At 42.2% G+C, this 26081-nt stretch overlaps 1 protein-coding gene across 8 annotated transcripts in view; it reads right to left on the reverse strand.

Annotated features, from left to right (window-relative positions):
• Positions 1-26081, reverse strand: part of cadps2 (Ca++-dependent secretion activator 2) — a 221702-nt gene that overhangs the window by 127390 nt on the left and 68231 nt on the right. For all 8 annotated transcript variants that reach the window (XR_008564370.2, XR_008564369.2, XM_054746515.2 and 5 more), the window contains exons 5-8: positions 14264-14497; positions 13953-14074; positions 4407-4518; positions 1905-2044 (exon numbers count right to left, since the gene is read on the reverse strand). Coding sequence is in view for 6 of the 8 variants with exons in the window: in XM_054746515.2 (XP_054602490.1) it covers positions 1905-2044; positions 4407-4518; positions 13953-14074; positions 14264-14497 (608 nt within the window). In the remaining 2 variants the exon portion in view is untranslated. The remainder of the gene's footprint in view (positions 1-1904; positions 2045-4406; positions 4519-13952; positions 14075-14263; positions 14498-26081) is intronic.

Here is a 26081-nt window from a genome sequence, read left to right on the forward strand (position 1 = left end):
TCCAATTTGTCTTTAAACAGCTTTGATTTTTGTCTTTTTATGTGGAACTATTTTAGTTAAATTCATATTTTTGTTTTGTTTATGCCAAGAAAAATAATATTAACTGATCAGAAAAGAAGAATATTGTCAGTGAGTAAATAATAACTTATTAATAAAAAGAAGGTCTCGTCATGCAGAACCAGAGTTTAAGCTCACTTCTTCCTTCACTTCCATTTTCAAAGATCTCTTTTCAGTTTATTTGAACAAAAAGAACAGAAAAACATCCATTATGCTGCATTTAGGAATAAAGAACATGGGAGTGAATGTAATTTCATGTTTTCGGTAATGATCCTTGACTCTGACCCACTCCTGCAGAAGCCGCTATGATAGATGAACCCAGACAAAGACTTAGGCGGTGAGCCATTTGAAAAGAAGCTGCTGTGTTTGTCCACTGTTCACTTTAAATACAAGCTAAATGTCAGAGAGCAAAAGATGTTTTAGAGTCTTCAAATCATGTGAAAAAATCTGAATGAGTTTTTACCAGAAATGGGGGAAAAAAAGTACGACGGAAAATTTGTGTCAAGTGACAATAAAAGGAAACGCTAACAGAATCATTTCATGATCAGAAACAGAAGAGCCTTGCTGGTGCTCATTTAGAGGAATAAATCCAGCTGAGACGTGTGAGCATCAGCGTTTCCGGATCCATTCACTCAGAAGAAACAACGGCCAGCCGCTCACACCTTTTTGTTTTTCTTCTACAGACTGAACCCCAAACCCCTAAAAACAACCTCAACTATCTGGATAAGTCAGGCTGCCCGTCTTTAACTGTGTGGCTTAACTCCAACAAACAATCTCCATCACCAGTAAGGCTAACTGGAACAGACCGAAGCCAAACGGAGGCCAGTCCTGACCCCTAGTGGACAATCCTGAAAACTAAACCACCTCTGTGGGGTTTCTCTCTTTTTAGAGATCAATGTGAGTTTGGAAAGACAAAGAAGAACAGAAACAACTCCAGCATCCTGACAAAGCTACAAGAACGTTTTAATGTGCCAAACGGGACGGGAGCACGACTTGCATTAACAGTTACTGTAGTTACTGTGTGTTAACACACACACACCAAAGATAATATATGTCATCATGGTCAACAGTGAGCAGCAGCTGCAGACTTGGAAAGTAAATGAGATGTAATAATATGATAGTCTAAGGAGCTACGCTAGCAGGATAACAGCATTTCTGACTAATGCTAATCTCTGATACGCACGAGGATGCTTCAGATGAACAAAAATATGTGACTTCTACTAAAATCACCCTCCAGAATCAGATGTGATTATTGTCTGTTTTTCATTTAGGGTCTGATAAAACATTTATAAATTATTTGAGGAGCTATAAAAATAAACAAACTAAAGGAAAATGATATAAACTTTAAATGAAATCTTATGAAAACATATGAATATTGACCAATGACATCATCCAGAAAAACTCACTAATGATGTATTTTTTACAATCTTTGAAAAAATGAACTAGCTGGGCAAGATGGTGAAAAATGAACATGAATTATTCACTGCTAGGCTTGGATTTGCTGCCATCTTCTGGCTACATTTCAGAACTACAATCCATAATTCAGACACACACACACACACACACACACACACACACACACACACACACACACACACACACACACACACACACACACACACACACACACACACACACACACAGCAACACAACTTTTAACATTGACTTGCTGTACAAGACTGAATACAGCTCAGATTAAAAGCCGTGTACTCACACTAAAAAACAAAATGGGGGTAGTGTTCATGTCCTGAAGGGACGAACAGATAACTGTGTTTATGGTAAACCCTTAATTCAAACAGAAGAAGTGGATCAGAAACATGAATGAATCTAAAGTCTCACATACTCACCCACTGTGCTTCATGTTGGGAGGTTTGTCCATGCGGACTGCCAGTTTGATCCTCAGATCTGTGTCCTGGCTGTTTTTGGGAACAGTCATCCGATGGAAGTCTGGCTGCTTTGGTCCGTTGGTGGTGGGACTCAGCACCACCTGAACACGATCAAAGGACGTCGGTAAGCAAAAACAGTTTCTTACGTCTCACCAATAAAAAGCAAAATACAAGAACCATTCTTGTTCCCATCGCTTTTGAAACTGAGTTCATATATATGTATATATATATATATACAGGTGCTGGCCAGTAAATTAGAATATCATCAAAAGGTTGAAAATATTTCAGTAATTCCATTCAAAACGTGAAACTTGTACATTATATTCATGCAATGCACACAGACCAATGTATTTCCAATGTTCATTACATTTAAATTTGATATTCATAAGTGACAACTAATGAAAACTCCAAATTTGGTATCTCAAAAAATTAGAATATTCTGAAAAGGCTGAATATAGAAGACACCTGCTGCCACTCTAATCAGCTGATTTACTCAAAACACCTGCAAAGGCCTTTAAAAGGTCCCTCAGTCTTGTTTTGAAGGCACCACAATCATGGGGAAGACTTCTGACTTAACAGCTGTCCAAAAGACAATCATTGACACCTTGCACAAGGAGGGCAAGACACAAAAGGTGATTGCTAAAGAAGCTGGCTGTTCGCAGAGCTCTGTGTCCAAGCACATTAACAGACAGGCGAAGGGACGGAAAAAATGTGGTAGAAAAAAGTGTACAAGCTCTAGGGATAACCGCACCCTGCAGAGAATTGTGACGACAAACCCATTCAAAAATGTGGGGGAGATCCACAAAGAGTGGACTGCAGCTGGAGTCAGCGCTTCAAGAACCACCACGAGGAGACTCATGAAAGACATGGGATTCAGGTGTCGCATTCCGTGTGTCAAGCCACTCTTGAACATGAAACAGCGCAAGAAGCGTCTCGCCTGGGCCAAGGACAAAAAGGACTGGACTGATGCTGAGTGGTCCAAAGTTATGTTTTCTGATGAAAGCAAGTTCTGCATTTCCTTTGGAAATCAAGGACCCAGAGTCTGGAGGAAGAGCGGAGAAGCACAGAATCCACGTTGCATGAGGTCCAGTGTAAAGTTTCCACCGTCAGTGATGGTGTGGGGTGCCATGTCATCTGCCGGTGTTGGCCCACTCTGTTTCCTGAGGTCCAGGGTCAATGCAGCCGTCTACCAGGAAGTTTTAGAGCACTTCATGCTTCCTGCTGCTGACCAACTTTATGGGGATGCAGACTTCACCTTTCAACAGGACTTGGCACCTGCACACAGTGCCAAAACCACCAGCACCTGGTTCAAGGACCATGGTATCCCTGTCCTTGATTGGCCAGCAAACTCGCCTGACCTTAACCCCATAGAAAATCTATGGGGTATTGTGAAGCGGAGGATGCAATACGCTAGACCCAACAATGCAGAGGAGCTGAAGACGACTATCAGAGCAACCTGGGCTCTCATAACACCTGAGCAGTGCCACAGACTGATCGAGTCCATGCCACACCGCATTACTGCAGTTATTGAGGCAAAAGGAGCCCCGACTAAGTATTGAGTGCTATACATGCACATTCTTTTCATGTTCATTCTTTTCAGTTGGCCAACATTAGAGAAACAAACATTTTTTCATTGGCCTTTAGAATATTCTAATTTTCTGAGATACCAGATTTGATGTTTTCATTAGTTGTCACCTATAAATATCAAAATTAAATGTAATAAACATCGGAAATACATTGGTCTGTGTGCATTGCATGAATATAATGTACAAGTTTCACGTTTTGAATGGAATTACTGAAATATTTTCAACCTTTTGATGATATTCTAATTTACTGGCCAGCACCTGTATATACAGTATATAGTGGCTTTGATTGGCTACAAGAATATTTCAGCTCAGCCAGCAGCTCAATAGTGCGCAAATGGCGAGTTTACCCCCCCCCCCCCTGAGGCGGAAAATATCTAACTGGTCAGATATTCACCTCAGCGTCTCATGAGGCGAAACACTGTGAAAATTAGGCGCACACGGCGAGGTATCTGCTGAGCAAATGGCCATTCGAGGCCATTTGCTCAGCAGAGTGCTCTCGTGTGCAGCAGGCATTAGGAATGAGATTCAAAGCTGCATTATAGGTACTGGAAAGATAAAATCTATGCCCCCCACCCCTATTTAAAGTAGGTTTTTCAAGTTAGATATAGACCGCTTCCTTTACTCCTCTCCCAAACCATCTATCTTCTCTGTCCATAATTTGTACTTTGTCATCTTCAAAAGTGTGTCCTTTGTCCTTCAGGTGTAAGTTGACTGCAAGTCTTGACCTGAAGAGGTGGCTCTCCTCCGTCTTCAAGAAACCAAAGAAGTCCAGTTGCCTTCATATGAACCCTTTTGGATTACTATGACCTAGATGACAGAGAACCTTCACCTGTGTGTGTGTGTGTGTGTGTGCGTGTGTGTGTGTGTATGCACCCACTCTGCCCAGCTCTTTGTCCTCCAGAGCCAAGACAGCGGTGTTTTCAGTAAAAAGCTTCACTTTGACCAATGGCAGAGGGTGAGTTGTGGTGAAGTCCCCCTGAGTCCCCCACCTGAAAAACACAGAATTTTGCATTTTAAAACTAATTTAAGTTTGTAAGTTGACAATTTCTTACAATATCACTACTTCAATAGAAAATTTTGGATTGAAATGGAAAGGCAAATTTTAACATTATGACCTGTATTATTCTAGCACCTTCTTATGTCTGGAACGCACCAGGCGTGAAAGCACAATGATGCGCTGCGAAGCGCCATGGAATGACGAGCACTTCTAATTGGTGCCCTTGTTAACCTAGGCTTTCAGGCACATCAGCTATGAACCGCCACGAAGGCTCGTGCCATGCAGCAATCGTTTCGTCTTGAGCTCTAATTTTGTCATGTGCCATGAGTGAGCTGCGTCAATTCTGGCAGGAAGTCAAAACAAAACAGAAGAGGCAGGTTGGTAAATTTAAAAAAATGAAGAATTTTTAAAAAATAAAACACTGCGATTGATAAATGTGATCATTTCTGTGTATCTTAACAGCCCATCTATTTTCATACGCTTATCCGGAGTCGGGTCACGGGGGCAGTGGCCTAAGCAGGGAGGCCCAGACTTCCCTCTCCCACTTGGTTGTGGCATTTTCGAGAAGACGGAGCAGACACACGCACACACCCACCCCCACGCACACATCTACACAAGATATTTACCAAGTAGTGCTTCTAAGGTTACATTGTGATTTCTTGGTAAATATTCTATTTAGTAAGAGACTAACTTTATTGTATTTATCCTAGTGAATCTATAATTAATTCAACAGGCAAACTAGATAAATTGCATTTCTTGCAGAAATGCTGTTTGAATGCTGGATAGCTGAAACTGTAAGCTGAAGTTGCTGAACAGCTGAACGGAAGCTGAAACTAAGCAAAACTGTCAAAATGAGCTGGATGTATTTAAAAATTTAGAAGCAAAAATCACCAACAAGTGAATAAAGCACCAAAAATAAGTGAAGAATAGAGAAAAAATCTTAAACAGCAGAAACCTGAAATCTGTGAACATTGTATAAAAATCTGGACAGCGAAAAATATCTAAATACTTGTTATTTGAGAAGGACTAGTTTAACAGTTTAATTTTTTTATTTAGTTGAACTGTGAAATTAGCATCATATGCCGAATTCAGAAACTGATTGCTGAAGCTGCTGAATAGCTGGAGTGAAGCTGAAACTAAGCTAAACTGTCAAAATGAGCTGAATGTATTTAAAGATTTAGAAGCGAAAAGCACCAACAAGTGTAATAAAGCTCAGAATATAGGTGAAGAATGAACAAAAAATGGTAAACAGCAGAAAACTTTAATCTTTGAACATTGATTAAAAACTCGAAATTTGAAATGTTAAACAGCTGGCATTTGAATGAGAATAGTTTAATGGGTACATTTTTACAATTGGCTGAACTGTGAATTTAGAAATATCTGCTGCTATCTGAAACTGACAGATTAACATATGTTCAGATTGTATAATGGATGAATGAATGGTTGGATGAATAAAATGATGGATGGATAGTTGGATGGATGGATAGATGGATGGATTCATTAGACCAAGCCGATAAATTTGATTTATCATATGTGTGGGCGTGTACTTCCGTTTAGCCAGAAGATGATTGAACTCTCTCAGCCAATCAGAGAGCTGGGACGGGGTTGGGCGGTTTCCCACCTTCTAACAGTTAATAAAATGTAAGTTATGTTTGTAGTTTTACGTACAGAGAGGTCAGAAAGATCAGAACCAGCGGTTTGCTATTGGCTGGATATTCAGCTTTTTATATTCATTCCTATGAGACTTGGTTAGTGTGATACTTAGTTCCTTGTGTTGCCATGGTAACAGATGACAGGAGTCTGCTTTAAACTAGTGATGTCCAATTTCACACGATTCTTAAATTTTGACTAATGTTTCTATGTTAATGTTGATACGATGGTGTCTTAAAATGTAAAAATGTTGTTTCTTACCATGTTGCCATGGTAACGAAGAACACAATTAAAAGTCAATGCAAGACTCCTGTGACCAAGCCAATCGGTTTGATTTATCATATTTGTGGGTGCGTATTTCCGTTTGGCCACAAGATGATTGAAACCTCTCAGCCAATCAGAGAGCATTGATGGGGGTGGGGGGTGGGGATCCAAAGTTCTGTCTGTTTTTAAAATCTCCACTATGCTGCTAGTTTTAAGTGTAGAGCACTCAGAAAGATCAGAAACAGCAGTCTGTTATTGGATCATTATTAGGCTTTTTACATTCATTTCAATGAGACTTGTTTGGGGAAATCCTTATGCACCTGTGTTGCCATGGTAACAGATGACAAGAATCTGACTCAATATGGTGAGGTCAAATATCCCATGACCTTTTTAAAATTTAAATAATGTTTGTATTTTAAAGTATGTTGATACAGTAGTGTCTAAAAGTTTGCAAAAAGTTGTTGCTAAGCATGTTTCTATGGTAACACATAACATATTTAAAAGTTAATACAAGATGCTGGAGACCAAGCCGGTCAATTTGATGTATCATATGTGTGGGTGCTCAGTCCTGTTTGGGCAGAATATGGTTAAACACTCTCAGCCAATCAGAGAGCAGCACTGTTTTCCCGCCTTTATCCTTACTGTTGGAGTCATGAAGCTGGAATAAAATAAATGGGACAAGCTGCAGATCTCACGCAATGCAGCTAAAAGACAGAAAGACACACACACACACGCGCAGAGAGAGAGAGAGAGAGAGAGAGAGAGAGAGAGAGAGAGAGAGAGAGAGAGAGAGAGAGAGAGAGAGAGAGAGAGAGAGAGAGAGAGAGAGAGAGAGAGAGAGAGAGAGAGAGAGAGAGAGAGAGAGAGAGAGAGAGAGAGAGAGAGAGAGAGAGAGAGAGAGAGAGAGAGAGAGAGAGAGAGAGAGAGAGAGAGAGAGAGAAGCAGACCGTCAAACTATTCTAAAAAGCTATTCTTATCCATTCCAAATTGGTAGACTATTCGATTAAATGGGATGAAGTCCAATCCTTCATATATGTGTTCCAGGTATAGGATTCCTTTGTTTTTCCAGTCCGGAAGGTTCATCATTTTGTTATTTTGCAAAATGTCAGGATTATTCCAGATAGGTGTGCATCTGCATGGTACTAGTGAAGACTCTGTCATTTTAAGATACTCCCACCATGCTGTCAGAGAAGTGCTGATACTAATACTTTTGAAGCTTTCATGTTTTCTTATGCTTGAGCTAATAAATGGTAAGTCTGAAAGCTCTATCGTATTGCAAAGTGTCTGTTCTATATCTAACCAGGCCTCATCTAGTGGGTTATCTTGCAACCATCTTGGTATATATTGCAGCCTGTTGGCTAAGAAATAATAATAAAAGTTGGGTAAATCCAGTCCTCCTCTGTCTTTGGTCTTCTGAAGCGTTTTTAAGCTAATTCGTGGAGGTTTATCCTGCCAAAGGAATTTGGTAATTGAGGAGTCCAGAGATTTAAACCAGTCAGCTGGTGGTTTGTTTGGGATCATTGAAAATAAGTAATTTATTCTGGGTAAGACCATCATTTTAATTGTAGCAACTCTCCCCATGAGTGATACTGGTAAGGATTTCCATCTTGCAAGATCATCTTCCACTCTCTTTAAAAGTGGGATGTAGTTTAGTTTAGTTTTATCTGCTAACTTGGGAGAGATATTAATTCCCAGGTATGTGATATTCCCTGACTCCAATTGTGTATTAAGTAAATTGACAAATGAGAAATTCATTGGCAGAACTGTGGATTTTAACCAGTTTATAGAGTAATTTGAACTCTTGAAAAAGAGTTTATCAGTTCTATTGCTTGGGAGAGAGAGGATTGAGAATTCTGGAGAAAGAATAAAACATCATCTGCATCCCTTTAATATCTGTTGTTTGCCTAATTGCTGCTGCTAGTGGTTCGATAAAGATAGCAAATAGTGAGGGGGAGAGTGGGCATCCCTGCCTGGTCCCCCTCTGAAGACAGAAGCTAGCTGATATTTGGTTGTTCGTCCTGAAACGTGCTGTTGGTGAACTGTATAATGTTTATAGCCAGTTTATGAAGTAGTTCCCAAAACCAAATTTATGTAAAGTTGCAAATAAGAACTTCCAGTTAATCTATCAAAATCTATACAGGTCATTGGATATTCAAGATGGGGTTTGTGTCGTCTGACACCTGTACACACTGCACAAACAACATTCCTGACAATTACATTCATGCACTGTGGTCCTGTCCACCTGTACAGGAATTTTGGGGTAGAGTATGTGAGGATCTGTCAAAGTGTCTGAAATGTCATATCCCAACCGCCCCCTCTCTTTGTTAGCTGGAAAACCTGAACGATGTCGCGATTGAAACATCTTTGGTTCACGTGGTTCTGACTGCCATATGCATGGCTAAGAAAACTATCCTCTTGAATTGGAAAAATAGAGAAACTCTCTGCATTAACCAGTATAGAAATCTTTTGTTAGATCATATTGCACTTGATTTAGCCTCTGTTTCCACTTCAAGTCAATCTCTCAGGGCTCCTTTGATCGGTTCCATCACATAACGATGATGGGGGACCATCGATGTTGTCCTGCGGGAGGATGTGGGTGGAGGGTCTGAGTTTTGAGTATCCGGATGTTCCTTGGAGGTGGGTTCACTGGGGGTGTCTGGGACTGGGGGGCCGTTGCCCCCTCTGGAGGTGCTTTGGTTGCCTCGGGGGGTGGACTACTGGCGGTTGTGAGTGGGGCCCCTTGGAGGTCTTGGCGGCGGCCATGGGTCACTGCCTGGCAGCTGCATTGCCCCTGGGCGGGTCTTGGTGGGGGCCTGGGGGCTCGGGGTGTGGGGGTGGCCGGCCCCGTGTGGGGATCTGGGCAGGGCCTTGGGGTCGGGTCCTGACATGTATGCTGCCAGGAAGAAGGCAGGAACATGCAGCAGTACCTGGCCCGTGTTCAGGGGCCTCGGGTAGACCTTGGCTCCTCTGCTGTCCCATCACAGGGGAGGGGGAGGTCCAGGAGGGGGAGGACCCAGCCTTACCTGGATGTCCTATGTCTTATATATTCTGGAAGTTGTGCAAATGCAGGGATGGGCATAGATTTTCTGCTGGGGTGGGGCTGGGTTGGTGCCCTCATGCTCCGTGGGGCTCTGTAATGCTGCTGCTTTGGGCCCTGGCAGGATGGGCTGGGGTCTCCATGCCCAGGGTGGCAATTTGACAACAGAGGTGCCTATTGGGGCCAGTGGGGGAGCTGGCTCCCTGGAGGGCTAAGCCCAACCAGCCATTCCTCCCCATCCCCACACATTTCTCTCCTCCTGCTCCCTCACATCATCACACAAACATGCACATAGGACCTTGGGGGTGGACACGTCAGGGAGTGTGGGTATGGACCCCATTTCCGCATTCCTGTGGCAACCTGCCCCCAATTTTATTTGCACCTTATACACTTCCACTGACGACATTCCACGCAAACACACACTTAGGGCCTTGTGAGTGAGCACATTAAACGGCACTTGGCAGGGGGATTTCTCAGCCTCCTCCCGAGTGCCGATGCCCACTTCCAATTTTAAACTGCACTTAGACACCGAGGGCTGTGGGTGCAAGTGGGGTGGTGCGGTGGCATCAGCTTGCATAGGCCAGACAATGCCCGCACTGCCCGCTCACCACAGCCATTGAATACACCTCATCAACACACAACACTGTATTGGAGCAGGCAGAGGGAGATTAGGGGTCTTAGCACACCTCTGTTGTTGCTTGGCCTCCTGGGGCTGGAGGCTAGGAGGGAGATCTGGCCGTCTGGTTGGGGTGTGGGGTGGTGGGTTGCTGTGCTCGGCATTGGGCGGGAGAGCCTGCTCATCAGCACCCCAGCAGAAAGGGTCAAACTCTGGTAACCGGTGATGGTTGTACCCAATGTGCAGCAGTACCGGGACCAGAGTGAATAGAGTGTGTATGGGGAGCATGAGTGGGTGTCCGGCGTGCATTGTTGTAAGTCTTGGGTTGTATGTGTATGTGTGAGCATGAGGGAGGGAGTGTGTGACTGTTTGTGTATGACTGTATATGTCAGGTGGGGCCTTTGACTCCTCCCCTCTCCTGGGACTTCTTTTGATGATATAGATCTTCGTCTCCCCTCCCCCTGCCACACCTGGTGTGGGGTGTGGTGCCTTGGTCTGCCTGAGTGTTCGTGGCTCCCGGGTCGGGGGTTTAAGATTTTCGGCGTCTGCCTGAGCAATCCCGGTGGCTGCCTGATGGAGTCTGGGTCCCTGGGCTCTGCTGGGTCCCCGGCGGGGGTGGTCGCCTCTGGGTCCCGGGTCGCTGGGTACCGGGCTCGACCGGCTAGGGGGTGGGAGACTGCGGGCGGGCCTGTGGGCTTGCCGCTGATATCTCCCAGGACTCTGCCGGCTGCTGGTTGTGGCCCCCCGGGGCGATCCTCTGCGCCTCTCGAGGGGGGCGGGGGGCCTTTCTGGTTGCAGTCCCCTTGGGGTTCCTGTGTTCTGGGGCAGCGCCTGGATCTCTGGGACTTGGAGCTCCCCCGTCTCCTACACATCTTTGGGGGCAGATCTGTGGTCCCTCACACTCTCTATTGGACGCTCCTGTAGAGAAACCTTACATAAACAAGCGTGTGTACACACACAGGTGCTCACATGGTGCTCTCAAAAGTATGGGCTTGGGCACGTTCAACACTTGTCTCAAGGCTGTCGTTGCCACTAAATGCACTATGAGTTATTATCGTGTGATTGCTCAGTTAAACAATGTTGATCTTATATTTCATCATCACGTTGACGCAGTGATAGCTTGCTCCTGATGTATTGTTGTGTGTCCCATTTTTTTCTGCGCTTCTCTTTCTGCAGGTCTAGAAGCAAACTCTTGTTCATTATTGTTTATTTCACAATATCCCACAGATTCTCTATGGGGTTCAGGTCAGGAGAGTTGGCAGGCCAATAGAGCACAGTAATACCATGGTCAGTAAACCAGTGATGTCTAGAGTGATTAATAGAAAAGTGCAAATAATCCCTCACTACTGATTGGCCTCGAGAGGCATCATGTGGTTGACACTGCTCAAAAGAGATAATAATTCAGGTTTTAGTGATTAAAATAGTAACACTTATGTATTCTTAGTTGTGTAAGGGGTGTTGGAAGCTAAAATAAAAGCACTTCAATGCTTGACTCCAAATAAAAAAAAAGACTGATATCAATATCACTCTTCTAAAATATTTTAATTTAACCTGTTGTCACTGACTAGCACCTGTTTGCATAAACTGCCAGGGTAATCATAAGTAATACTCGACCAGTTAACTGACAGTATGATCATAGATGATCAAGTTTCCAGTCCCAGATGAGATCAATTTGTTACAATGAACGTATTTATGAGTTCTGTCTGAAGATGACAAACACAAGAATGCACTAATTAGAGAAAGTTACTGGAGCTGCAGTGAAGTTGGGTTACCGCCGTGGACCCCTGTTGACCAGCAAGGTGGCAAGGTTACTTTGAGCTCATCTAATTGGATCTCTTTGGTGATTCTGGCAGATGGGGAGCAGCACAGAAAAAAATCCATTAGCAGCCGAAGCAAGCGAAAGGGCAGCCTCATTATCGCACAGACCCCTGCTGTCCGACAGACATCCAACACCCAGCTGCTGCCACCAAGAAGGTTCAGGGCTGTGTGGTAATCAGCTGCCAATGCTGTGCTTTCCTTAACAAGAATGTCAGGAAGAACAAACAACTGGTGGCTCAACAACAGGCTCATTTTTTTTGTTTTTGTTTCAATTCAAAACTTTTTTCAGCTTAAAGGTACAGGAAGTTTTAAAACCACAACCATGTGTTGCTCCCTTTGTTGTGCTACTAAAGTGTTGTTCAAATGAATCTTATGTGCATCCTCATCTCAAGTCTTGTGGATTTTAATTATTGAGCACCTTAGTAACAGTTGTTGGGCATCCTTGGTACTATCCAGTCCCCTTGAGGAATTTCTGCTCCAGTAGAAACCTTCTACGTGCAGACATTTAGTGGCATTCTGGAAGTGTCTGGACTAAGCTGCTTTCTCAGGTAAAAGTTAGGTCTAATAGAAGTAACACATGGGCAAAGTGTATGAGATTAGCCGTTTTTGGAAACTTGGTTACAGTACAAAACTCCTACTAAGATGATGCAGTTCATACTAGGTAAACAATAATAGAATTCCTGTAGGAGTGTTGTCCATTCAATTGTGACCCATTTAAAGGTGTGTATGACTGTAAAACATTTTAAACGAACATTTCTGATAATATTCAGTCATTCTGGTTTTTCAAGCAGGCTGAACATGAAAATAGTCTCCTACCCTATGTCCTGCATTAGCTTCTGATAGAAAATAGATGGGGAAACCCTCACAGATCTATGGCACACTGTGACTCTTAAAAGGCTCACAGGAGGACTCGCCACATTTGGATTAACGAAGAAACTGGAGAAAAGGAAAGAACCTGCTGACCATCTACTGCTCAAAGTCCCTAAAATGAAATATAAAGCTTGGGGGGAGCGTGCGATCGCCTTTGCTGCTCCCAGACTCTGGAACACACTCCCTCTGGTGGTACGCCAGGCTTCCTCACAGGCACAGTTTAAATCCAGCCTAAAAACGCATTTCTTTAATTTAGCTTTTGGCCAATGATCGTTCTTTTATGCTGTGCCTCTGTTCCGTTTTTCGTACCTTCTGTTTTTACTGACTTCTGTTTTCATTGGCTGTTTTAACTTTTGTTTTGATTTTAGGTATTTTTGTTTTATGACAGTTTTAATCTGTGTTTAATGTGTATGTATGTGAATTTGAATGGCTTTTTATGTTTAACTGTGCAGTGCTTTGGTGAGCTGACATGCTGTTTTTAAATGCGCTATATAAATAAAACTGGATTGGAACCTCACAGGCTCATAGATTTTACAGCGACTACGTCCCTCAAGTTTTTATCAATGGTAAAATGGTAAAAGGCCTTGTTAGGGTTGTACAACCCCCCAAGACTCTTCACGGGACAATCAGTCATCCACCCATTCACACACTGGTGATAATGTGCTACAGTATAGCCACAGCTGCCCTGAGGCGCACTGACAGAGGTGAGATTGCTGAGCACTGGCGCCACTGGTCCCTGGTTCCTCCAACCACCAGCAATCAACATGGGTTTAGTGTCTTGCCCAAGCACACAACAGCCTCCTGATCGAACCTACAACCTTCTGATTGATGGACAGCCTGCACCCCCCCCCCCCCCCCCTTAAAAGAATGAAACTTTCTTCAGTGTGACCTTCCTTCCACCATGATTGAGACATTCAGCTGTTTTGTGATTATTTTACTGTAGATTTAACATATTGTACATTCAAACAACAAAATCTGCTAAAGGATAGATTGAACACTAAAGATCACTTGTGTGCATGACAAGTCAATCTGATCAACTCATTTGGAAACCACCACTGTTTTGTTGTACAACTTCTAAGGACAAATGATGAGCTTTCTTTTGCCTTGACAGGTTACCCCCCCCCCCCCCCCCCCCCCACCCAACCCCAAGAGGACACAAAGATGGACTCACTGTGGTCTGCAGGCTTCAGCTTGGTCAGTCTGCAGCTTCTGCCCTCCCTCCACCTCCATGGTGCAGTAAACTATTCGGTTTGGAGCCAGTGATTTTAGACCCTGGACCTCAATAATCACAACCTGACAACATCAACGTAACATTAATGCAGACGGTCTGTGTGATTAGGGGCATATTTAGATAAAATAGTTATGCTTATTGAACACACACACACTGATGTTCTTCATAATTGCCTCAAGGAATGGATTATAAATATGTTGAGGAATTATTTTCTATACATGTCAGAAGTGGTATGACAAAATGAATCTAACCTCCAGAGTGAACGCCAGCACAACATCTGATTTAGACAAGATGTCTCCCTCATCCCCCAGGTCAAGGAAAGAGTTGTTCATGGAGGAGCGTTTGAGCTTCTGCTTGAAGTCTGGACCTCCTTTGGACACAGGCAGACTCTCCAAGTTGGCCATAAGCAGGTTGACGGATGAGCAAAGCTCCTCAGCGTACAGAGCCTCCATATCGGCAGAGACAAACTTTGGGTATCTCCTTTCCTGCAACACATGTTTCAGTCCAACACCATAGTCAACCAGTGAAGACAATTAAAATAGGCGTCAGTAGCTGAAAGCAAAGATGTAACTTATTTAGAGTGAATACTGTTTTCACCCATTCAGCGCATAAAGAAACTAGTTTCTCTCAATAGGATGAACAAACTTAACTGTTCAACTGGTTAAACATTTAAATGCAAATATCTCTTTGGTAATAAAGCAATAATCCATAACGGTTCAAATGGAGGCAATTAGAGATTTTGCTTCTCATCCGAGGAGCATTGTCAATTCCAGCTGGAATATGGGAAAGTCATGCTTATAAGCTGTAGCTGTCATGAGCCGGGGTGAGTACTCGTCGCACTAAACCATCTTTGAGGGTGTGTTTGCAGGAGAGGGGGCTACAGCTGCACCTGGTCAGCGGGTCTACTACTTAAGGTGGATGGAGAACACAGCTCGACGCCGGATGATTGCCACTGTTTGGTAGTTTCCAGCCCTCATCTTGATCTCAGGTTTTTTATAACTCGTATATTTTTGGACTTGTGTGATTTTGTGCATTTGCTCACCTGCCTCAGGTCTCAACACATCAGGATTCAACACCACCACTCCATAGGACTCCGGTATCACTCTGCCATGTTCATCATCCATCCTTACCGACCCGCTCTCTCCCTACGCTCCCTCTCCATCCCTCTGCCCTAATCACACACAACCCAGTAAGTCTCTACTCTGCACCTTCGAATAGTGACCTACTCCTCAGGACTTGCCTCATTCTGCTTTCCCCTCCAGACGCTGCATTCCCGTTTCCTGTCCACTGGAATTCCCAATGTGCTTTTAGTTGTCCTTTTCCAAAATAAAATCTTATTTTTCCCCATCATTCTGTGTCATTGGGTTGATTCTGCATGTCTTGGGTTAGACACCTCCCCAGAACATGACAGTAGCTGTCTGTTGTTGTTTAACTAGCAGAAACTACTCTGAGTACCCCTCCTCTCCATCCCCTGATGAGTTGTTGGCCTCTACTGAGAGGGAGTCGTCATGTTGACTAGATGCAGGAAGGTGTGACCTAGACTGAAACTGCTTAGGAATGAGATTCAAAGCTGCATTATTGGTACTGGAAAGGTGAAATCTAAGCCCCTCCCCTATTTAAAGTGTTGACATAGACAGCTTTCTTACTCCTCTCACAAACCATCTATCTTCTCTGTCCAGAATGTGTCCCTTGTCATTTTCAAAGGCGTGTCCCTTGTCCATCAGGTGTAGGTGGACTGCTGAGTCCTGACCTGAAGAGGTGGCTCTCCTGTGTTGTGCCATATTCTTGTGTAATTGTTGTTTATTTTCCCCGATGTAAACATCTGGACAGTCCTCTCTACACTGGACTGCATTAACAACACCACTGAGCTTCTGTTTGGGTGTTTTGTCTTTTGGACTGAGGGCGTTGTTGGGTTTAAAGTTTACCAGGATGTTGTGTTTGGAGAAGAGTCTTCTACGTTTCTCTGAGACTCCTGACTTTTATGGGATGGTGCCTTTGCGCCTGTTGGCCTTTTATTTGCTGGTTGCTGCTTTAGATGCTTTTCCAGACTACTTTGTTGCCAAACAAGGTGCAGCTGTCGGTACCCCATGATCCTTAAACCCAATTTTATTAATTATTTTTGGATACATTCAAATACATGCATATTTACATTACATTGTTTACTATTGATCACTTTGATTATTTTGCTCTTCCACTGGTGATTACATGATTTGCTCAAAAGCTTTCATTTTCGCTTATATATTATAGGGTTTTGTTATTTTGTTCGTTTGTGCACCACTTTTTCAGTACACGTAGTTTACTGCATCCACATCTTTCAGCTGTCCTCTTTTCACATACATACATATAGAACATATAGGGTACATGTAGTACTAGTGTTTTTTATTTATTTGTTCTCTCCAGATGTCCTCACTATCTGGGAATGACATCGCTGCTTCTTGGACCATCGCCTGGTTCTGCTTTCTGCTTCTCTGGGTTATGTTTTTCTGGAGTTCTGGATGTTCTATGGGTTTCCTGTCTCCTGGATTACTATAGATCACTGTGGTCTAGTCTGTTTCTCTTCATGGCTCTGGCTTCCTTCTCATCGTGGTCCCTGCCTGCGGATTTCGCTAAGTGGAATTAGAGTCTGCTGATTGGGATATCTATTGACTATTCTGCTGTGTGGGGGTTTGCTTTTCCTCACTCCTGCTACTTCGGTATCTGGGAACTAACTCCTTCCTCTGCTGAGTCCAGAGGGCCTCTAAGGTTGTCCAACGCTTCGTGGTCTTCTGTCCGTGACCCCGTGTCCTTGTGGGGATGTAATGTACCACTGGTCATATTTTCACCAACAAATTCACCAGAAGTTAACTTTTCATTTGCAGACACAAAAACACCATCTGTCTGGCCTCCAAATCCAAAACAAAGCTCTGCCCCAGTTCTCGTTACTGCAAAGAAGCCACAACATCTTTGCTCAAGGCCTCATGCAGAAGTCAGACTGCTGCATCCTCACTCTAAATAGATTTCACCCACCTCAAAGTTCCTATGTGACTTTACAACTAATATGTTGAAACAATCATGTGTTAAATGAACAATATGTTTAAATCAAATGTTTGAATAATATCTGCTTTAATCAATGACTTGATGAATGATGAAAATTGTTCCTGCAATGATCCACTTCATATCTCATCTACACCAGATCAGTATGTGTTGATTCATCAAAGGTTAATCTATCAATATGATAATTATCTACAATAAGACTATTATTATTGTTAACATTCACCTCACATAAGTGTTTTAAAACATTCTCACAAAGGGTCAACCATCTTTCTGACTGAAGGAGTGACCTCTGAGGTAATGTTTTGATAATGCCCTCAGTGTCAAATTCTAATTTGCCAAATTTATAAGCAATATGTTTTAATAAAACAGGAATTAGTTCCTGATTGATTCAGTTTCCAGCTGACTCTCGATTCAGCTAAATCGAGGAGAACGCATTTTGAAACCATCCTATTGTATTGGCCGTAAAGGACAAGAGGTCACCTGTACAAAAAGTATAGAGCTGAATTGTGAATCTTTGGGTTAAAAGCTAGATTGTTGATGGGAAAGTTCATGTGTTCCCGTCAGCTCCACAGGGGTTTTGTTTTCAAGACTGTTTCCAGGCAGAGCTAGAATGCATTGCGTGTAGAAGTGTGTAGGGGGGTAAATATTGTTGCTTTTAAGCTTAATATATTACCTTTACTTATGACCAGTAAGATGTGATATTCTATATAAATAAAGAATATCAACCTGCTTGGTGTTTGGATGTTTAATCAGAAGATTCTAGGATTCTTTGCTTTTTCAGCGATCAAACACACTTCGTATTAATTCAGACAGAGTCATGTTTATAAAAGGTAAGAATTTATTTTCTAAACAAATAAAAACATGACAAGTTAACTAAGACTACTGTGATGGATGAATCTAAGTGGATGGGATGTGATGTATGGTGATTGAATGGTGTGTGTTCATCAGAACCTTGTATCTAGAAGAACTGAGTTCTGGGTGAAAAGAATTTGTTCTGCATCAAACTATGGATTTGGTTCTTATCAAAACGGCATCAGACGCAATCGTGTGTGTCTACCTCACCCTTTCTTTGGAGACCCTCTTCGCGGATCCAGAGGTCAGGAAGGTCGGATGACCTCTGGGCACCGAGGTTCGGTAGATTAACCGCAGCACCGACGCTCCAGTCCAGAGATGTCGCCAGGCACACAGGTTGGAAATAGTTTGTGTCTAGAACAGTTGTTTCTGAATAGCTGAAGGAACCGTTTTGCTGTGTCTGCTGTAGGCAGCTTTTAGCTTGTCGAAAGCTTGTCAAGAGATGCGGTGGTTATAGAGTTTCCTCTGGTGGCCTGTCCGGAGGTTTACTCAAACTAACAGAATGCTGAATCACTCCGTAAGTGATCCTGTTTTAATATTCTCATATTATGATTTACTTGGCCAATCGGGACGTGCCATGTTAAGAGGTGTTAACAAACAAAACTCAGAACATCACGCCTTCTCAGATACAGGATGCTCTGATTTGTGGGTAAGAAAATATCTATGTGCAGAAATTACATTAACTTTATCTTATGAACATTGTGTCTGAGTGTAGATAATGATTCACTTGTTAAACCAAACATTACTGATCATAACACCAAAATGTTTCATGGTAATATTAAAATTCCTTTCAACCTCATTAACTTAGGCACAGATTAATCAAAACACTTCATTTAACCATATTGTTCATTTCATTTCATGATTAATTAACTCATATGAGCTGAAAATGGTCACTTTATTCAGAGGCATAAGGAATCCTGTAGAAGCGATAAGGGAAGCTTAGGCCTTGAAACGGGAACAGTTTGTTGACAACATGTTATCATGTGTTCAGAGCTGCAGAACCTTCTGGGCTTGTTGGAAGATAGAATGTAAAATCCACCTTAGAGAATGGAATTAGGTCTGTAGATGACCGGTGGCATGTAGGTCAACATGTAGGTGAAAACTGACCATTTCTGGACATTACAAGTGTTTATCAGATAAGTTTATGGCCGGTGGTCCAGGCTAATAACAGTATTTAGACAGGGCTATTAATTCTCAAGGTGCAACTGCCAAGTTAAAGCTAACTTTGGAAAGATCTGATATCAAGTGGAAAATTGGAACCAAATGTCAAAGACTTGTTGTAATACCACTGGGACATCACCAAGTTTGGGAAGTGGACACTGTTGTGCATGCACGTGCAGCAGAAGTGTATAAAATGAAGTGCAGTGTTCTTGTTTTTGGTCTTTGGTTCAAAAGGCTGTTTGTATGTTATGAGCAGATTAGACTCATTAAAGACCCACGCTGTCAAATGGTAGACCCGTCTCCAACTCTTTTTTAAAACCACTCAACCCTCTACACTATCTTTTGACCTCGGGTCAAAGCCTCTCTGCAACGCTGCGGGTGATATCAGAAAAAAATGGCTCTTCTAAAAGCCACAAAACAGACTTGGATGCAAACAAGCATTCCAGCTTCCTGTTGTGACCTGGAGAGATCTCAGCCTAGACGGGTCCTATCGGAGCTAATCTATGAGTTCCTGATACTGAGAGGTTCACTCCACTGGCAGTGTCCATACAAATACATTCATTTTTATGAGCTATATACTTGACTTTGTCTGAACTAATGCGAAGTGTGTTTATGGTCACTGAATAAGTAAAAGTAACTATACTCTTCTGATTAAACATTGAAAGATCAATAAGACTGATATTTCATATTTATATGGGATTATCACATCTTATTGGTCATTTTTGATAACATATGTAGCCACTCATTAACGCTACACCTTCGCACATTTAATCAACACAACTCCCTCTCAATAAAGGTGTAAAGGATGGGTAGTGTAACGTGAGGAAATATGGGTTTTCTGTGCCAAAGGTCATTTGACTCGGCTGGTTCAAGAGCTGGGTCGCTGAGAACTTTCACCCACAGATTAAGACCTGAACGCCAGCGAGTCTGGGAGAAACCATAACATCTGAACACCTGCAGTGCCAGAAGATGTGTTCCCATGGAAAAGTAGTCATAACATAACATAAAGTCTTAAACTTCCTTTCCTTTATTTTAAGTTGTTAAATGATCAGTATTATCACTTTGCTCATTATAAATGTGTTTTAATCAAATGAATGATTATTATGCTTAGGGTAATCATAACTATAATGAATCCATACTTAATTAAATAATGTTTGAAGATGTTTTAGTGGTGACCTTCACACACTCAAACACTCACACACACACACTCTCTCACAGTAAACTCCAAAACACATTTGCTCTGACGCACACGTTTTGCTTTGAGAAGAGAAAGGCTTTTGGTAAGTTTTCAGTTCATGATTCAGTTCAAGTTTGACAACGAAAGAGGGAGGACTTGTAACAACACCAACGGGGAACGGAGCTGCGGCTCCTTTCTCCCCCCCCCTCACGCTATTCCGGTCAAGCCAGACAGGAATAGCTGAATTGCAACCGCTAACGCAGACTCGTCCAGAGTCTTTGATTTTCTGAGTAATTAAACTTAAGAAAGCGCATCTGCAAACGCTTCAACAACGTGTACCGAGGTCATCTCTAGACCGGGTCGCAGCACGCCTTCATCTTCTCTGCCAGCCGAGGTGTCACCCCTGGATGAAACATCGTCCTTTGACGTCCCGGGTCTAAAAGGAGGGTCTGAATACGGTGAGGCAGTCCACGAGAGATAGCGTCTGATGCATCTTTTCCAACAAAACCTAAGTTTATTCAAACCATCACTTTTCACTCAGACACCCGTTTGTTCCTGAAGCAAAATCAGATGCACACACGCATTCATCTCACCTCATTTTCAATTCTCACTACACTTTGCACACACGCATCCATAATCACATCACATCACTCTCAATCTTCAGCACATCCAACACAAGGTCTATTTGTGCAAGCTTACAATATCAGCTGTTAAAGATTGTTCAACAAAGTTGCCAATGTTGATTGTTGTTTCCTATGCTTGGCATTTCAAAGTCATTAGTTTAATTTGAAGAATTAAATCTTTTAACTTTCAAACTTGTCTCTTCATTGAACTGAAACACAGACCCACGGATATTATCGACAGTTTATCGATGAAAACAACCTTTGAGTCTTCTTAAAACTATAAAATATGTAGGATGGTTCCTCTTTCATAAAAGAGCATAAACCATTACTCTACATAATTAAAAGAGCCTAATCGGGTTCACTACAGTAGTTTACATCTTACTTATGAACCATAAAATGTGAGATTCCATAGAAATATGAAATATCAATCTGAGAGATCTTTGAATATTTTAACCAGAGGATCAGAACTTTTTATTGCAGGGATTAAGGGACACTTCATATTAACCCCGAGGAAAGAGAGAGATTCAGGTTTATAATAGTTAAGAAATTTATTTCTACACAATTTAAACAAGACTAACTTTAACACCCTGCGTACTGATGGACTACGGTGTAGTGAGACGTGATGAATGACGGTGTATGTGTGGAATGTTATTATCAGAACCAGCGGATACGGAGAAGCAGTTAGTTCTGAGTGGGAGTGGATGTTTACTTTAGTAGGAGATTTATAACACATGAAACGCCATCTGTCGGTCTACGTACCCCAGGGGAAGCCTCCGTTAGATCCAGAATGTCGAGGTCCTCTTGGACCCTCTTTGGAACTGAAGCCGGTAGAAAAGCAGCGGTGCCGACCAAACTAGTCTTGGAATGCTTCCAGGTCACGACAGGTTATCACTGGCGTCTCCGAGACCCTGAAGGGGTCGTGAGGTTCAGCTTTTATTCTGAAGGAACCGTTGCGGCTAGTTGTAACTTGCAACAGATTTTATCCAGCTTGTCGATGTTCTTTTAGCTGAAGAGGAAGTCCGGATGGCCTGTCCGAGACTTCTCTAGAACGCTTTGAACTACAGAAAAGGTGGCGTGGAATAGTTTTTATAGTTGTCATATTTTGGTTTACTGGCGAATCAGAATTTGACATGCAAAAGAGGGTTAATACAAACACCACAGAAAACCACGCCTCGCACCAGAAACGAAGGTTCTGATTGGATCAGACAAAAGGAAATGTGTCGTGTGACTTTAGCATTACGTGTCTTTAGTGTCTAGTGCAAATGTCCAAGATTATAATAACTTGTAAAATACTACTGATCACAGGATTATAATATCAAGTAATAACATTGTCATTTCACAGATTGATTGAACATTGGGCTCACATTGTTATTGATAATAACAAAGTTGTTTATTATTTATTCATCAAAATAGTTCATCGTCTTCGCTGTAACAGAGGTGAAGCAGTTCAGATGAGCAGAGTGCATGAAAGACCTTGGCCACTATCTCATGTAGATTAGGCTGTCAGAGACTTTATATCTCTGCTCGAGCAGACGCAGCAGATCATGACCTATAGGTCAAAAACAGGGCATTCATGATGCTACAGAGGCTAACGACTCATCGGGGGTAGAGAGGAGGGGTACTCAGAGTAGTTTCTGCTCATTAAATCATGACAGACAGCTACAGCTTATAAAATTGACTCTCCCATACTCCAGTCAGAATTGTCAAAACTCCTTGAATGAGAAGCGAAATGTCTTCAAGAAACCAAAGAAGTCCAGTTCCATTTGAACCCTTCTGGATTACCATTAGGGATGGGTACCTTTGACATTTGAATCGATCCGGTACTAATTACCGGTACCTACGAATCGATACCGGTACTTAACGGTACCAATTTTCGATACTTTTGAGTGTTTATTATTTTAATTATCTTTTATAATTAAATATATATTTTTCTCAATATATAACAATATTTGATAAATATCACGATAAATAACATACAACTGTTTGTATTTTAACATTGCCCTTGTAGTTTTATAAGCTGATAATTAAACTGAAGCAAACATCTTTACTGTGAACTAAATTTACTGTGTATCTTCATTCCTTTTGCCGTCCTTTTTCATTTGATTTTTCCTACTTGGAAGTTAGAATTTCCGAGGAGAAAGCGAACGCACCATTAGCTGATATCAATGGAAGCTAACATATCAAGCTAACAATATCCTAAACAGTTTATTTAGCTGCTGGAGCAGATTAAAACGATCCCTCACACTTAGATCGTCACTGGTTTCGTATTCACCCGTCACATTTAGTAAAGTGAAGCCAAACTTTAGAGCGCGTTCATGTTGTTCTAGTCGGAAATTCGGAGTTCCGAGGAGAAAGCAAACGCACCATCAGTGAAACGGAAGCGAATATATCAAGCTAATTATATTTACCTACCGGAGCAGATTAAGATGAGGATGTCTCACTTAGATAGTTGTCGCTGGTTTCATCATTCAGTTACCTATCACGTTTTGTGAAGTGGACCCAAGCTTTAGCCTGCGTTCTCTCTATAATGCTGCTCTGTTTACAACTGGTTCACAGCAAGCGACGACAAAACGCTCCTGCGCATGCGCAGCTGTCTTGGCAAGTTCTCGTTATGATGGACGGGTACCGAAACGAGGCACCGTTTGAAATGACGTGAATTGGTGCTCGGTCGGTACTATGGAATTCGGTAGGTACCTTAAAAAGTACCGAATTCGGTACCCATCCCTAATTACCATGGCCTGGATGACTGAGAACCTTCACCAGCATGTTAAACAGGAAGACAATAACAGTCCCTTACTACTGCTACTGCAAAGCAGAATAAACATGCCCACAAACTCATATTTCTAAATGTATAGAATATGTATGTCCATCAATTAAAATATTTAAAAAATTAACAACAGCCATTATGTGTTAAAAATAGTGACAAAATAAGGAATGAAGCATTTTTGTGAACTGTTTTATGTGGCTTTGACTCGTCTGCAAATGGGCCAAGGATTTTATTGGCCTGGTTGACCACGGGGCTCACTTTGATTTGATAGTTGAATTAAGATGTTCTCTTACCTAGATGTAATGTTGGAGGACAAAACCAGGGCCCTCATTTATCAACATTCATAAAAACTGCCCTACATTACCTCCTACAACCGAAATTTAGAATGTGTGTACGAACAGTCAAAAGACTGATTTATGAAACATGTGGTGGCCTCTCGCACGCACGTTCCTCTGCAATCGTCTGATGATAAATCCCACCAGAGCTTCCCAGGTGCTCCCGTCCGTTCACCGTCATTTACATACAGAAACACCCTCAACCATATTTGGTCACACTACATACTCAGCATGTGAGGAGATTCCTGGTTTATTTCACCAAAAAATAAGAAAAACTTTATGTTTATGTATTTAGCAGACGCTTTTATCCAAAGCGACTTACAATTTACAACCTATAGCGCATGTTGTGATCTGTGGGGGAAACCGGAGTACCCGGAAGAAACCCACGCATGCATGGGGAGAACACGCAACTCCACGCAGAAAGGCCGCAGCCGAGTTTTGAACCTGCAACCTCCGTGCTGCGAAGCAACAGTGCTAACCACTGCGCCACCATGCAGCCCCACAACTTTATTGACAAGATCGAAACACTGGCTGCCAAAGCACCAAGAAAAAACAGAAAAAAATTCAAAAACCTAGCTGCAGAAGTTATAAACGCGGTCGGGACAGAGAAGAGGTTCCCGTCAGAAATAAATAAAAACTGGACTTGAGAAATCGTAGAGTAACGGGTTGTCATTTACATTTAAGGAGTTGTTCTGTTTGGAGTTAGTTTTATTTGGAAATGCTGCCTGAGAGTGTAGCCTCAGCCTGTCTCTGCTGTCATTCAGTCTGGTTGCATGTATGATCCGGGAGCAGAGGAGGTTCTGGGCGATTCTCGTAGTTGTTAAATAAAATATGAACTGGAATCAGATTTGTTAGTCTTGACTGTCGCGCCACAAAGTGTCCCAAACCACAGCACAGCAGAAGGATTTCCGATTGCACTCACAAAGAAAGCGTTCCTTCCAGTGTGCACCCTCTGTTAAATCATCAAATAACACAGATTATTCATGATATAATGTCAGATTACCATCGGTCACATGTGTCTTTTATTGGTTTTAGCACCAGTAATGTGCAAAAGCAGTTTTTCCACTGACCTAATTACATACTGGATAAATATAATTTGTGGATGAGGAACAGGCGTGGATGACTGAGACCTTAACAATTGCTGTTTCCCCGTTCTACCTCTAGATGCTGTTCCTATGCACGGTCAGAGCTCTTCTTATATTTAGGAACATTTTCACGCACAAGTACAAATTGGTAAATGCCACACAATGCGAAAAATCGTTCCCACACAAGAAATACACACAGATCTGTTTGTAAGTATGGTTGATAAATGAGGGCCCTGGTCTTTACCAAAAAATCCTTTGTTGATCTCTGACCTCAACACAAGAAAAGCAAAACTTCCACCACATCATAAAAAAGAACAAATTAGCCCTGTGATCCAACAGCTCGTAGAGCAAATGAGAAGTTCCTACAATTGTTTCTGTGCATGTTACAATCAGTTTCTCACATTCCTTCAGAGAGATTTTGTCAAACTCATCATCACATTGCTTCACTAGAGGTTTGCAGACTGTTGTTGTTATTGTTCAGGCCTGTTAAAGATGTTTTTCTTGCCGGTGGATCAAGCTACATTTTGAATTTAAACTCCCTTTCACCCTGTGAGCCAGACCTCCAAAACACAACAATGCGCATCGCTTGTTCCTGAGGGCTCAGCTTTACATTTTCGACCCTTTGTTGGCACCTGGCTTTTATGCCATAATTCCAAACATAAATGAAGTGGAATACAGGCTTCTAAAAGGATGACGGACGCCAGCGTCTTTATCATGAACATTTAATGCTCATTTCAGAACGTGAGCAACATCAAACCTTTCAACGTCTCTTTTTTCTTGTCAAGTGCAACACAGTCACCGACCGAAGAAGAGTGCATTTCCTGAAGGTTCCCTTCAAAATAAAATACTTGCATGAATACATTTTCAGTGCTAACAACAGGACAGAACATGTGAAGCAACTTCTTAAATGAAATTTGTAAACAACAAACAGTACAGAAAATGTCTGCCTGTTAAACGAGGGGTATGCACAGTGGGAGGAGAGATGGTCAGAGGGTAGTTTGACTGATGGATCGGGATCCAATCATTAAGAAGATAC

The sequence above is a fragment of the Nothobranchius furzeri genome, chromosome 14 (assembly GCF_043380555.1).
Source record: "Nothobranchius furzeri strain GRZ-AD chromosome 14, NfurGRZ-RIMD1, whole genome shotgun sequence".
NCBI lineage: Eukaryota > Metazoa > Chordata > Actinopteri > Cyprinodontiformes > Nothobranchiidae > Nothobranchius > Nothobranchius furzeri.